The sequence below is a fragment of the Lytechinus pictus genome, chromosome 16 (assembly GCF_037042905.1).
Source record: "Lytechinus pictus isolate F3 Inbred chromosome 16, Lp3.0, whole genome shotgun sequence".
In the NCBI taxonomy this organism is placed as follows: Eukaryota; Metazoa; Echinodermata; class Echinoidea; order Temnopleuroida; family Toxopneustidae; genus Lytechinus; species Lytechinus pictus.
In genome coordinates, this window is record NC_087260.1 from 2809144 (window position 1) to 2822979 (window position 13836).

Below are 13836 nucleotides of genomic sequence, written 5' to 3' on the forward strand. Positions count from 1 at the left end.
GTCAATGAGCCCACCAAGAATTTATTTTAAATTGTGGTCTGAAATGATGAAAATGAATCTATCACCGTTTGAAAAATGTATGCATTCCATCTCTTACCTTTCCCAATGTATGCCCTACATACTGCTCACTTAAAGGGGAAATTTACCCTGACAAAAAGTTTATTGTGAAAATAGGAGAAATAATTTTTTTTAATGTTAGTGAAGGTCTGAGGAAAATCCATCAAAGATTTCAAACGTTATTCTTATTACAATTCGATAATTTTTTATTTGTGACGTCATGTGAGAGCACCTTCCCCAATTATTGTGTAGGAAAAAATCAATGAAATGTCATTTTCTCAAAAATTAACAAATCTTTTTTATTATTGCTCTATCAGTATATCAACACTTTAAGAGACCAAATTATCTCACACCCACTCCTGTATGGTTTATTTAGTCAGCATGAATCATTAAAAAAATTGAAATATATGCATTTTAAAATTACCGGTACATGACATATGAGCCAGCCGCTCGTATATGATGTCACAAATAAAAAACTTAAAACTGTACTAACTTCCTTCAGCAATATTTTTGTTATTTTTTCTGGTATTTTTACAACAAACTTTCCTTCAGGGTGAACTCCCCCTTCAATGCACAAAATCTGCATAAACCATGGTTTAAAAACCAGCTTTGTGAATTTTGGGGCGTGTCCAACCAATACTAATAGGAAAATGAGGAAATACTTAAACATAAAAATATATCATACACATTATCTTTATTATTTACATCTATATATATGATGGAACAACTTGAATATTTTTCAGTTTTGAGCTGTACTCTACAATCTGATAAGTGATATCAAATATGAAAATCTTTGTGTGTAAATCATATCAATAATAAGAACAAAATAACAAAATAAATTGGGAGAAATCACTTTGGGGCCTGTAACACAAAGCTTAGCAATGATGTAGAACATTTTTCTACATTGATTGCATTGACTACAATGTACAATTAAAGGTATTGTTTAACTTTGTGAGCAGCCGATTAAAAAAATTCTCAAACCAAGATGAAACATGTGTACAAGTGCATGTATTAGAACTAATAAACCCTGAAAACAACCATTATTGAGAATGAAAAGCTAAAACTACAAGGCAAACCCCGATTTTGTAAATAGGCGTCTTATAGACGCCTAAATAGTACACATAAGTGTATGGGATGAAATTAAGATGGTGTTTTCGGTCACTTTATATTTAAATTTTTGAAGCACTAAATTATTTTCGAACGCAATTTTTTCTGGGCTTCAATTTTGTAACATATTACAGACACAGGTGACAAGTGTGACCTTCTAGCTCAGATTTTTTAAAAGTCAAACCAATGTTAACCAATCACTTTAATCTTGAAAATCAAGCATTACGATTAATTGCAAACCTTTGTGTTACCTGAGGCCTGTTGCAGAAAGAGACGCGGTCAAACCCAACTAAAAATAAATAAATCGCAACTTGATTTCAACCAATGAAACATGCATATTGAGGACCTGCGCTTGATTTCTTGAATTGCATATTAATGCAACCCTTTCTGGAACTTGCCCCTGAACTGTCTTTAGTAAAGTGGGAGAGAAGATTTCTAACCACAATAGCACAATATATGTACATGTAAATGTATTTATGATTATTACAATATAAAAATGCTTTAAAAATATGTAACAAGAATTTCATGTTGGTCTTCTCCAATCTGCATTGCAACAAGTATAATAAATTATATTCCCTAATTAGCTTGCAGATTAATTGTTAGGTATGCAGTGAGCTATAAACCTGCCTAAAAAGATTGTAAAAAAAAAAAAAATTGCACTTTTATTTCTTCATATTTAAAGGAAGCTGCGAAATGAGGTCGTTCAAATACAAGCACAAAGAATTCCTTGATTTAGAAAGAAACGAAAAATTAATCTTAGTCTTTCTAAATACTTTTATTTCCTTTCAGAAGTTTAACCGTAAATATACCTGAATTTAAAATAATGAATGAAATATCCCATCTGTACTCTCTCGTTAAACAAAAAAGATACAATTGATTTTACAGGTGATATCAATCATAGGTTTACCACCATATATGGTAAAACCATGTACATGTACTCAAGAAATTCAATATTCCATGATATGATTAATTGTATCTATAAATATATTCATTTTCTTCAATCATTCTGTATTTTGTTACCCATTTAAGGAGTTTAGTGATTAATGTCCTTTTAATATATTTTTTTGATAACATTTATTTGTTTTAAAATTCCCTTGAATTCGCTAACTTATCATTTAGATTAAATAATGAAAAAATAACTCTCATGAAAAGTTCTCCTGGGCCAGTTTCATTAAGACTTACAACTGTTGTAACTTTGCCATTATGGCAACTACCTTGGTAACCTTGATTTTGATTGGCTGCTGAGCCCTGTTGCCATGGTAGTTGCCATAATGGCAGAGTTACAACAGTTGTAACTCTTTATTAAACGGGCCCCTGGATTTCAGTAGCTTTTAACAGTGTTGGTGAAATCCCTGACATATCGCTTAATGAAAATTTCCTCTGGATTTCAGTAGCTATTAAATGTAATTGAAATTGCAAGGGAATGGCTCCATGGTAGCTAAGCTGACCACCCCTTAAGTAGTCTAACATGACTGACTTCCCTGGTACTGGTCCAATATACACTTGGAATGTTGAGTCTACATCCCGATCTGACAAGGTAAATTGCCGATTGGTCTTCATCCGCCTCGTCTACATTCCATTTGATCCCATCCTACTTGGTCTAATCCTAGTTCGTCTACAACCAGTTCATCAATTAACCATTTTATCTAAAATTTGCCATTTTGCCTATTCCAATTTCCAGTAAGGCTATACCCAATTTGTATATTGTTCACTTCTTCTAAAATTACTTAGTTCATAAATGGTCAGATGAGGGAATAAGACTACGGTAAGTGGATATTAAACCAAACAGCAATAAGATCAATTTGATAGTAGACCAAGTGGGTTTAGCCCATGAGAAATAAGATTATCTTAGGAGTAGACCAACTGGTTGTAGACCAAGTGAATGTGAGCCACAATCCTGAGTCCACCTCTTCAACAGTCTTCATGATAGATCGTCCTGGTACGATGTACATTTGGAATGTTGAGTCTACATCTTAAAAAGGGTTTCAGGAAAGAACTTGTCGGAAGTTTTTTCGTGACAAGTCTTGATTCATCCTACAATTACCATAGTAGCAGTGCTTCTCAGTCAGCCAGTCAAAATAAAGGAAAGTTGTCAGATCTAACAACTTGTCTGTCAGATGACAAATGTTGATGAAACGCTCTTCAGATAACAGTTCACAAGGCGACTGACCTCCTTCAGCGGTCGGAGTTCATTCAATGTCCGCAGTGAACGCGGGCAAGCCTCGTATATACGCATCCAGCTTGGTCTTGAATAGCATGCTCTCAATGGGTTTGTTGAGTGGGCATAATGGATTCCTAACGATCAGGTCTACATAGATCTGTGGGGGAAAATGGTAAAAACAGTAGAAATTAATGTAAAAGTGATATTGAAATAATTAGAGTTAACCCGAATACTCCAGGAGGGCATAATGCCTCCCCCCTCAACATTTATTGTGCTAAATGTTGATAACATCGCAAAATGTAACTTTGTTTCTATTCGATTCAGAGGAATGACGTGTGTGACTTAATGCACAATATTCAATTGAGATAATTACCGGTATATCAAATTGACTGGCCTTGAGGGGAACATCAAATATTGCCCGCAACAGAATCATATTGGCCCGAGTCTTTAGACGAGGGCAATATGATTCTTTTAAGGGCAACATATTTGATGTTTCCCGAAAGAAGAGCCAGTCAATATTATTACAATACCTAGGGCTGTACAATGTGTAATTCAAGCTATTATTTGGAACAATTTATATGCCTGTTTGCTTCTCACTACATGTACTTCTGATTTCAGGTTAATCATGAATTTAGCGAAGTAACCCTTAATAAGCAACTGTGACGTAAATTGTTACCTTGCAGTCGCGCATCATGCATGGCGCGCACATACACTAACGCATAGAAATCTTGCGCTTGGGTTACGTTTGTGTATGCACTGGCCGCGCCTCGCTACAATGTGTTGGTTCATAAACTAGTTCCAGCCAAATTTCTCAAATACTGGAAATTAGCGATCAAAATCGGCTCCTACTGCGCAATCGCACTAACAGAAATATGGCCAATATTGCCTTCTATTTTGTACAGAATTCATATGGGCAAAGCCCGGGAGGGCAACATAGTAAATGTTTTAATACGTTGTTGGTCTCAGATTGAAATAGCGAGTGAAATATGACTTTTATTCATCTCCTAAAATGCCTTGTATAGGTAGTAAAATTAAATATCTTTTAAGAGCCATTTTAAATTAATCTAATGTGTCAATATCTAAAGTGGATTTGGAATGTTGTTCCTTGGTAGTATGAGCCAATCAACGCTCACCATGTTTTATTTAAGATTTTTTTTTTATAGAGGAACTTAGTAAATGCTTTAATATTGTGTGAACGAAGTTGTCGCGTAGGGTAGTACACAATAACATGATATGTTAGAAACAAAATCTGAAATTAGATTCATAACTGGAAACCAATGTAGATACTGTTAGAATATGTAAATATAGATGTTTGTGATTGTAAAACCAACTAGGCACAATTCAACTTACTGCACTATATAAATGTTGGAGGATTTCTCTCATAGGTCCAACATTCAGGCTTGAGTTGAGAATGAACTTGAGCCCGCTCGGCGTCTCGAAGAAGTGAAGCTTGTAGCTGTTAGTACAGTAGTTTAGAAAGCCATCTTTGCTGTATGCTAGGGTTAAGGTCTAATGTTCACCGACTGGGAATCAATCCTAGCACACAGCAAATGCACTGTTGCCAGTTTCAGTTGTATACTTTTAATTCATATGTTTCTTGTTATATTCTTATACTGACTTGGGTGTGGGAAGGAAGACCTGTGGTTCATGGTAATTTAGTTAACCTTTTCCAAACCCAGGCAGCCCCTTCATCTCTATTCCAGATCCTTTGAATTGTCATGTCATGTATATCCTATTGTTTATGTAATTTGTATTGTACTGTAATTTATGTATTTTGAAATGCCGAATAAATAATAATAATCATAATAATTGACTATACAAATCAAATCACACTGAAAACCTGGGAGAGCTTTGTCAAAAGTTAGTGAATCAGAACAGCACTTTTGTCCAACGTTTCAGAGCTGACGAAAAGTACGAACATGTCATTCGTCCAGAGTCATGGACGAAACTGCAGGTAAAGCAGATTATTATTGATGAATTAACTCACACTACCACTACAAAGGTTGCTATTAACATGCTGAAAGAAACTTACGGATATGATCTAGAAGAAACAGACAAATAATAATAAAATAATGGCATATACCCAGGGTAATAATAATAATATACCGCATTTATATAGCGCTTAACACATCGGAACGACGTCTCTAAGCCCTTTACAGATATATTGCTGGGTAGTGCAGGGTAGCCCCTTCAGTTCTGAAAACTGTTCTCCCAGCAGGCCCTGCTATTATTATTACCCCGGCTTTAGCTGGGCTGCCTAGGCGCTCAAGCATTCAAGGAATTTCTTCCTACCGGGTACCCATTCACCTCACCTGGGTCGAGTGCGGCACAATGTGGATAAATTTCTTGCCGAATGAAATAACGCCACATGGAAATAGATCAGAAATATTAAGAACAGAATTAATGACCTCTAAAATCAACAAGATGATGCTGAATAATATTCTACAAGGAACCGTTAAGTACTTTAAGGTATTGAGGAGAAAGAAGTTGAAAGTACGAAAAAGGTTATAAAAAAAACTTCTGCAAGGACAAACTTGGAATACCCATCAAGGATAGCGATATTGACAAATCACATCAACTAGGATCACAGAAAATGATAAGAAACGTAGAATCATCATGAAATTCACAAATTACACTACTCATAATGCTGTCTACCAGAGTCGAGGTAAGCTACGTAAATTTAGAGCCCAACCATTCTACTACATACAGGAAAATCTGGCAACATCAAGATCAGAGATGTTCTGGACAATATCAAATTTAACAGTAATTCAGTGTAATGCCCGTGTTCAAAAGAACACAAAGATGGGGAAAATATACTTCAAAATGCACATCCGAAAGTTAGAGAATTAAAGATTCAAATATATTCTAAGGAATATGTTGGGTTTTCGGGGGGGGGGGGGGGCAAAACCCAACAAAATGTTATTGGCATTAAAAAAATACAATGGTAAAGATAGCTATCATTTATAAATAATGTGATGAAAGCAGTGACAAAATCCTTTTACATGTTTGCAGGCAGTGTCATAAAATAAAGATACAAATAAGAAGAAGAATGGTGGTGATTTATTAATTACAAAAATTGTAATATTAGGGGTACATGCCAAGTCTGAAACACAAGAAAGTAGGACAAATTGGAAGACAAGAGCTCAAATTGGGACATTGTAGATTTTCCTATACATTAGAGAGATACATTTCCCCACAAAAATGGAACACAGTTGTTGAAGTGGCTCTCTCTTTAACCAAAAATCTTAACAATCCGTGTTTAAAACAGAGAGCAGGCAGGTTTATAAAGGATACAAATCCATCGGTGATATTCTGCTGATAAAGGACTTGATAGAAAATATTAGACCATACATCAGCTTATACTCCTGCAAACAAACAGACGAGAGAGAAAAAGAGATGGAGAATTGTACCAAATTGTCTTGGATTCTTCACAGTATTTGCCATACACATGTATGGTTCTACATGTTTCAAGAATTATACCCATTAAAAATTTGTTATCTTTTTATATTGAATGAATAATAATTGATGATTTGACAATTAATCTTTTGATAAACATTCATTTTCATAATCATGAAAACAGAATAAACCTTTAAATAAAGACCATCTAATGGAGACCAAAAGCGAGTTTATATGATGGTAATTTTAAAGGAGAGGATCCTGAAATTACAATGATGTTGATCAATGCTAGGCACAAGTGATTTTATATCCATAATTGATATGAAATTTCACTGTTGAAAATGAAGAAGTGAATATCAACAGAATTGAATGAAGTGAACAACAATGGAGGGGGCGAAGGGGGCAAAATTTCAAGATAATCTCAATCATCACTCAAACATATAGCCTAGTATATCTCTTCCAACTAATAATTGACTAGTCCAAGCCATACACATGTAACTCTGCCTATCAAACTTAGCTCTTGGAACCAGAAAAATCTGTTTGAGGTATATAACACGTTTTGAATAATTTGGTCTAAAAAATTTCTTTGACTTTAGGAGATTGACTTATGGAAGGTCTGCTTAGGCAGAGTTACATGTACCTGTATTTGCACAGGCTGGTTACCGTACTACAATGTTATAAAGATGCACAATATCTTGTCAAATTCAAGTTTATTTCTAAACATTTGGGATATTCAGGTGCTTGCTTGAAAGAAAATAGTTTTACTGCGTCTGTTTTGCATCTGATATGCCATACCTCATCTTTTGACATTCCCGACTGCTTGGATCTGTTCCATTCCTGGTAAAATAAACAGGTCCCAAACCGATCAAATATGTACAGGTTATAGATCGTCATCTGTGATAGAGTGAAGCAAAGAAAATCATATTGCTCAGAGAGTCATAGAAATATGTCATGTAATATCCTGTTTCAATATGAAATAGATAATTTACCTTTTCTTTCCATTCATTTTATGTGTTCAGACTCTGAGACTGAGTTTGTGAAAACTGGCAAAATCTTATTGAATGATGCAGCTTAAATGCAGAACATTAAACTTTAATTTTTTTTCTCTTCTATATAACTGTCACTGTCAAAATTGCCATAATACTATATACCCAGGGAGCTCCGGGCCAATGCCCAGGACTCGTCCGTGTAAATAGTTGGCAGACATGGGTAATCTCCAAAATGGGGTAGAATTTTTTTTTTCCCCATGAATTTGGGGTGCTATGGCTACCCCATTCTACCCCATTTTGAACTATTTACACGAAGCAGGCCGCAGCCCAGGACTCGTCCGTGTAATACGAGGCGGACACATGCTCTCCAAAATGGGGTAGAATGGGGTCGCAATTTAGCACTCAAATTCTCAAAATAAAAGGGGAAAATTTAAATTATGCACTTACCTCGATTATATGGATGAAGGTCTATCGTGAGACACAGAATCCCGACATCGAGGCACAAACTGGACCCTCAAAAAAAGGAAAAGTTCTGTCTCGTTCGATTTCCTTTTGTCAAAATTGAAAACAAAATGGCTGATCGATACCGAGAACGAACGCGACAGAGGTCTAACTTTTCCTCTTTTTTTTTTAAGTGCATAATTCATATATTCCCCTTTTTATTTTGAGTGCTATTGCGACCCCATTCTACCCCATTTTGGAGAGCATATGTCCGCCTCGTATTACACGGACGAGTCCTGGGCGGGCCGGAGCTCCCTGGGTTACACTGAAACTAGCTTAAAAAGAACAAGAAGCTTAATTTCTTACTTTTCATCCTAATTTCACTCCATATCCATTCTCCGGCTCCGGTTAGCCTAAAAATTGGTGATTATTTTTAAGCCAACATCGAGTTCCTCACACGTAAAAAAATTCGCTGCCGAATTCAAAACATTGCATGCGCGAGGGTGCGCAAGGGTCCGAGCTCAGACCCTCGCGCATCCGATGTTCTGAAATCGGTAGCAAATTATTGTACAAACACTGTCAGTGTCACTAGCCAGGAGGCTTCTAGAGAGTAAAAATCATTTAGCCTACTAACAGGTTGCATGTCACGTATAATCGCTGATGGCGCTTCATCATAAAATAACGCTGAACAGCGAAAGAAATGCGGAGCGCCTAGAACGCAGCCAGCAGTACAGCTGATCTGACGTAAACAAGCAAGTTTATTAAATAATATCGCGCGCCCTCTCTGTGCGTATAGAGAGAACCCGCTAATCGGGGCCATGCCTGCTTCGACATCAAGAAAAATCATCGATATAAAGTACCAGAAAGACAGAGAGGAATTGAAATTGGCTTCATATCGTTCGGTAAGTTTCATATCCAAAGCTTACTTCACGTAAAATGTAGATAAATTTCAAATTTTTAAATAAGAATAAAATATTTATTGCAAGTGCCGTGCCAGCGGTTATCCTGTGCACGGCGGCGGTAATGTACCCATAAAGTTAGGTGGACTAGGCCCTACATGTAACTTTTTAGAAGGAAAGTAGAAATCTCGGGGGTGAAAGTTTCAGGTTTTGGAAATTTGGCCAATTGGGGTCCTTCGTGTAGGTGAATGAGAAGGAAGACCTGGCTTCATTGAGAGTAAGCCTACGTTAGTAAATAATTTTTACTCTCAAGAAGCCGCCTGGCTAAGTGTCACTGGTCACCGCACACGGCCAAGTCCACCCGATCGCCGTACCCGCCCCCAATGCGGCGCGGCCGGCAATGGCCAGCGAGCGGAGCTCGCCGAGCCTAGAACGGGGGCCCAGCCCGACAACAACACACAAAGCACACCCACATAAGCGCAGCAGCCGTGATGGCCCTAACATGACCCATTTACAATTACAGCTTACTTTACAACACTATGTACATTAAATTCTATACAACCTCAATTCATTTCTGCTTTTGATTAATCTACATATTCCGTACCTTTAAAAGCTTTCCCTGAAGGCTAGAAAACACTAAATATGACGTCAGTCAAAATCTCAAAGATAAGTTTGCATTGAAAATGAGCACATAGAATCAGCAGAATATGAAATTGCCAATTTGATTTAGTTACGGTAACTAGTAGTGATCGTAGTGGCGATATGAAGAGTCCTCCTCACTCTCGGAAATTCCAATTAGGCCCACTAATTTGGAAGAGATTACTTTTTATCTTATCTTGTTATAATCACTATTAACTTAGGCAGAAAACTATGCATGAATCACGTTTTTAAATTTCATTTTTTGTGCAAAGAAAGTCCTCATAACGGAAGAGCAACTGCGTCGTCGTGAAAAAATTGAGGGGGCAAGCTGTACGCCATGGAGGGGGGGGGGGGGTGATATCATGCATATAGTTTCGGAGAGCTAGAGGGGAATGACCATAGAGATGTATACTTAGTATATATCTCTATGGGAATGACGAACTAGGGAATGAGGACCATCTTTGGGCATAAGGGTACCGTAAACTAGAAATGATATGATTTGAACCGATTCAGTAAAATTTGACGGTGAAAAAAAAAATCGGACAAGAAATAACAAAGCCTTTTCGTATCACCGTTTTATATTCCTTATTTGCCTTTTAAACAAAGCCTGCATTAATAAACAGTTGATGTCACTTACCAAACTTATTATTTTGTAGTTTCGTAAAAAAAAATGCTGAATTTATCACAAATGGTGCTTGGTACACTGAAAAAGCAAAGTAGGCCTACCGAAAAACTTGTTAAAAATTTTATCCCCTCTTGTTAGAATGTTTTTCTTTTATACAATATCTCATAGATCTTCGATCAACAACCCTATATCGTTTTCTGGAAGTAATCCCCCTATTGTTTGCTGATATTTTTTTCCTCAGTTTTTTTTCTTTTTTTTCATATGTATTTAAATGTTGAATTTTTTCCCCCTTTCTTTCATAGAAAAAAAGGAATGAATATAAAAGAAATAATAAAAAATGATAAAAAATAACAATACTAAATAAAATTGTTACCCTACTTTTCATACAGTGTGTGGAAAAAATAGTCAATCATGACTTATTGCTAAATAAAAACAAGGAATGGAATGGAATGGTTCAGCTTTTTCATTTTTGTGGAAAAAAGGAAGGAAAAGAAAACACAAACTTGCTTTCTCCACACAGGAGCTACTCGGTCGCTTTTCCTCTTCCCATTCAGTATTTTATTTTCCTTTTCTTTTAGCCTTATTTTTTGGAGGGGGCGACAACCCCCCCCCCCCCCACTACCACACACACACACGCTTATGCACGCACACACACTCAAAAAATAAAGATACATTTTACCATCAAATATTTGATATTGATAGCGTCATGAAAATGCTCATTTAGCCCAATTTTGCATGGTTTCTAATGACGAGGATATTTGAAGGTACCAAATCGGCAACGCGGTATATTTTTTAATTCGTTAGTTTCACCCCAAGAAGACCGTATTGGTTAGAGGACATGTAAGTCCGTTGTACATTCGTAGTATTTTCCTCCTCCTCCTCCTCTTGGCTCTTCCTCCTCCTCCTCTTCTTCGTCTTCTTCTTTTCTTCTTCTTCTTCTCCTCCTCCTTCTTCATCTTCTTCCTCTTCTTCTTGATCCTTCTTCTTATTTCATCACCATCGTCATTTTGATCCTTTTCATCATACCATCTCTAAATACTCTAATCATTTATCATCATCGTCATCGATCGATCATCACCCTTCTCCTCGTCATCATCATTGCATATCATCCTCCTCATCATCACGACCACCACCTCCATAATCCTCCTCCTCCTCATCATCATCATCATCACCATCATCAGCAGCAGCAGGAGCAGCATCATCATCGTTGTCAGAATCACGCGATCATAATTACCACCATCATCAAAATCACCATCCACTATAATCATCATTACAATCATCGTCATCATCATCATCATCATCATCATCATCACCACCACCACCACCACCACCAACATAAATCATTCCCACGTACTTTTCTCACTTAAATCGCATCCTCTCGAGCCATCACCTTCGCACCAACATAATAATATATAATATAGGGTATTTATATTGCGCACATATCCACCTTGTTAGGTGCTCAAGGCGCTCCTATATTACCCGGCTAAGCTAGGCGTTCATAGCGCACACAGCTTTTTAAGGAATTACTTCCTACCGGTACCCATTTACCTCACCTGGGTTGAGTGCAGCACACTGTGGATCAGTTTCTTGCTGAAGGAAATTACGCCATGGCTGGGATTCGAACCCACGACCCTCTGTTTCAAAGTCCGAAGACTAATCCACTGGGCCACAACGCTCCATCATCATAATCATCATCATCATCATCTTAATCATTACCACCACCATCATCATCACCACCAACACCACCATCACTACCATCATCATCATCATCATTACCATTACCATCATCATCATCACCATCATCATCGCCATAAATTATCAATATCTCTCCACCCCCCCCCCCCCCTTCTCACTTCTCATCGTCTCGATCGAGCCATCGCCTATACACTCTACAGCGCATAATCGTCTTCATCATCAGGATGATGAGGACTCTTGATACTGGCATGATACTGATGATAAAGACGATTATGCTGTAGAGTAGGCGATGGCTCGAGACGATGAGAAGTGATCAGCACCATCAATTAGGCCCGGCATTAGGCCTACATCATCATAATCATCATCAATTCATCATTTATCATTAACATGATCATTATCATCATTATCAATTAGGCCCGGCATTATAGGCCTACATCATCATAATCATTGTCAATTCATCATTTATCATTAACATCATTATCAATTTATCATCATCATCTTAACCTTCATCACCATCACCACCACCATCATCATCATCATCATCATGAATTTATCATCATCTTAACCTTCATCACCATTATCCAGGGGCGGATCCAGCCTTCGCCAATAGGGGGGGGGGCCCGGAATTTTTTTTCAGCCATATTTTTCCCGATCGGCCGCTCGAAGATGATTTTTTGGTTTATTTTGAAGGGGTAGTCCTTGTAGTCACTTCTAAGCTTTATTCTTATGAATAAACATATATATCATAATCCTTATTTATATAATGCGAGCGCGAAGCGCGAGCCAATTTTTGGGGAAAATCTTATGTATTTTTTCCTAAAATTTTGAACATTCAGGGCAATGTTTGTTATCCTGAAAATGCAAATGAATAATTACTACGAACGCGAAGCGTGAGCAGAAATGAACTGATGGAAAAGGTACCTGTTAAAGACTGCTTGCAATTAGCCATGACGACGTTACATGTTTAAAAAATCAAATAATGCGAGCTAAAATTTGTTGACATTTTTACCTAAATAATGGAAATTCTAAGCACTTTTTGTAACTGAAACAGAATAGGTATATAACTAAACAATTGATGCGAGCGCGAAGCGCGAGCAGAAAATATCGAGATTTAGACCTACTTCGAACGAGGCACTCTATTCATGTTTTGATATTATGGCCTGAAAACTGGACATTTCAAGCACTTTTGTAATTATAAATAGGATGCATCAGTTAATATATTTTAACCAACTACGCCAATTTTTTTTATAAACTGTCATGAAAAGGGGATTTAAGTACCTTGTTGTATATAATCAATATTGAGACATACATAACTCGCCAATCAAAATGCGAGAGTGCGGCGCTAGCTGATCCGTTTTAAAATCAGACCTGAAAGGGATATTTTGAAAACTTTAAGGAATACACGAAAATAATAGGTACCTGGTAAATCAAAATTTGCGAGCGCGTAGCGCGAGCAGAAAATGTTAATATTTAGACCATAAAACTTACATTTTTACAAAGAATTTTTTAAAAATCAATTTGTAAATCACACAAAATAATGCAAGTTCGATTTCCCAGGTGAATTATTTTTTGTATATCGACTTCCAAACTTGATATTTAAACTCCATATTAAACAAAATATGTAAATCCCCCAACATGCAATTATTGAGAGCGCGAAGCGCGAGCAAAAATCTCATTTGTGACATGAAATATTTTTTTTGTTTTCCAAGTCTTCCCCTCATCTTTTTTTATTCACTCGTCTTCCTCCTCTTCTTTTTTTTCTCATCTCTTCCCTCCTATTTCTCCCTTTTTTTCTTTCTTTCCTTTTTTTGCTCCGCCAATGGGGGG

At 36.9% G+C, this 13836-nt stretch overlaps 1 protein-coding gene across 3 annotated transcripts; it reads right to left on the reverse strand.

Moving 5' to 3' along the window:
• Nucleotides 1-734: 734 nt before the first annotated feature.
• Nucleotides 735-9787, reverse strand: LOC135157002 (trafficking protein particle complex subunit 1-like). 3 transcript variants are annotated; one of them, XR_010296080.1, is made up of 6 exons: nt 9655-9773; nt 7517-7615; nt 6620-6690; nt 4676-4814; nt 2477-3482; nt 735-2321 (listed from the first exon to the last, which is right to left on the reverse strand). XR_010296080.1 is itself a non-coding variant. In XM_064111295.1 (5 exons), the coding sequence occupies exons 2-5, from the start codon at nt 7613-7615 to the stop codon at nt 3354-3356; spliced, it is 438 nt and encodes a 145-aa protein (XP_063967365.1). In that variant the 5' UTR covers nt 9655-9787; the 3' UTR covers nt 735-3353. The 3 variants fall into 3 exon arrangements, 1 of the variants encoding a protein (XP_063967365.1); XR_010296079.1 differs by having other exon boundaries at nt 735-2378; nt 2449-3482; XM_064111295.1 differs by having other exon boundaries at nt 735-3482; nt 9655-9787.
• Between the last annotated feature and the right edge of the window lie 4049 nt (nt 9788-13836).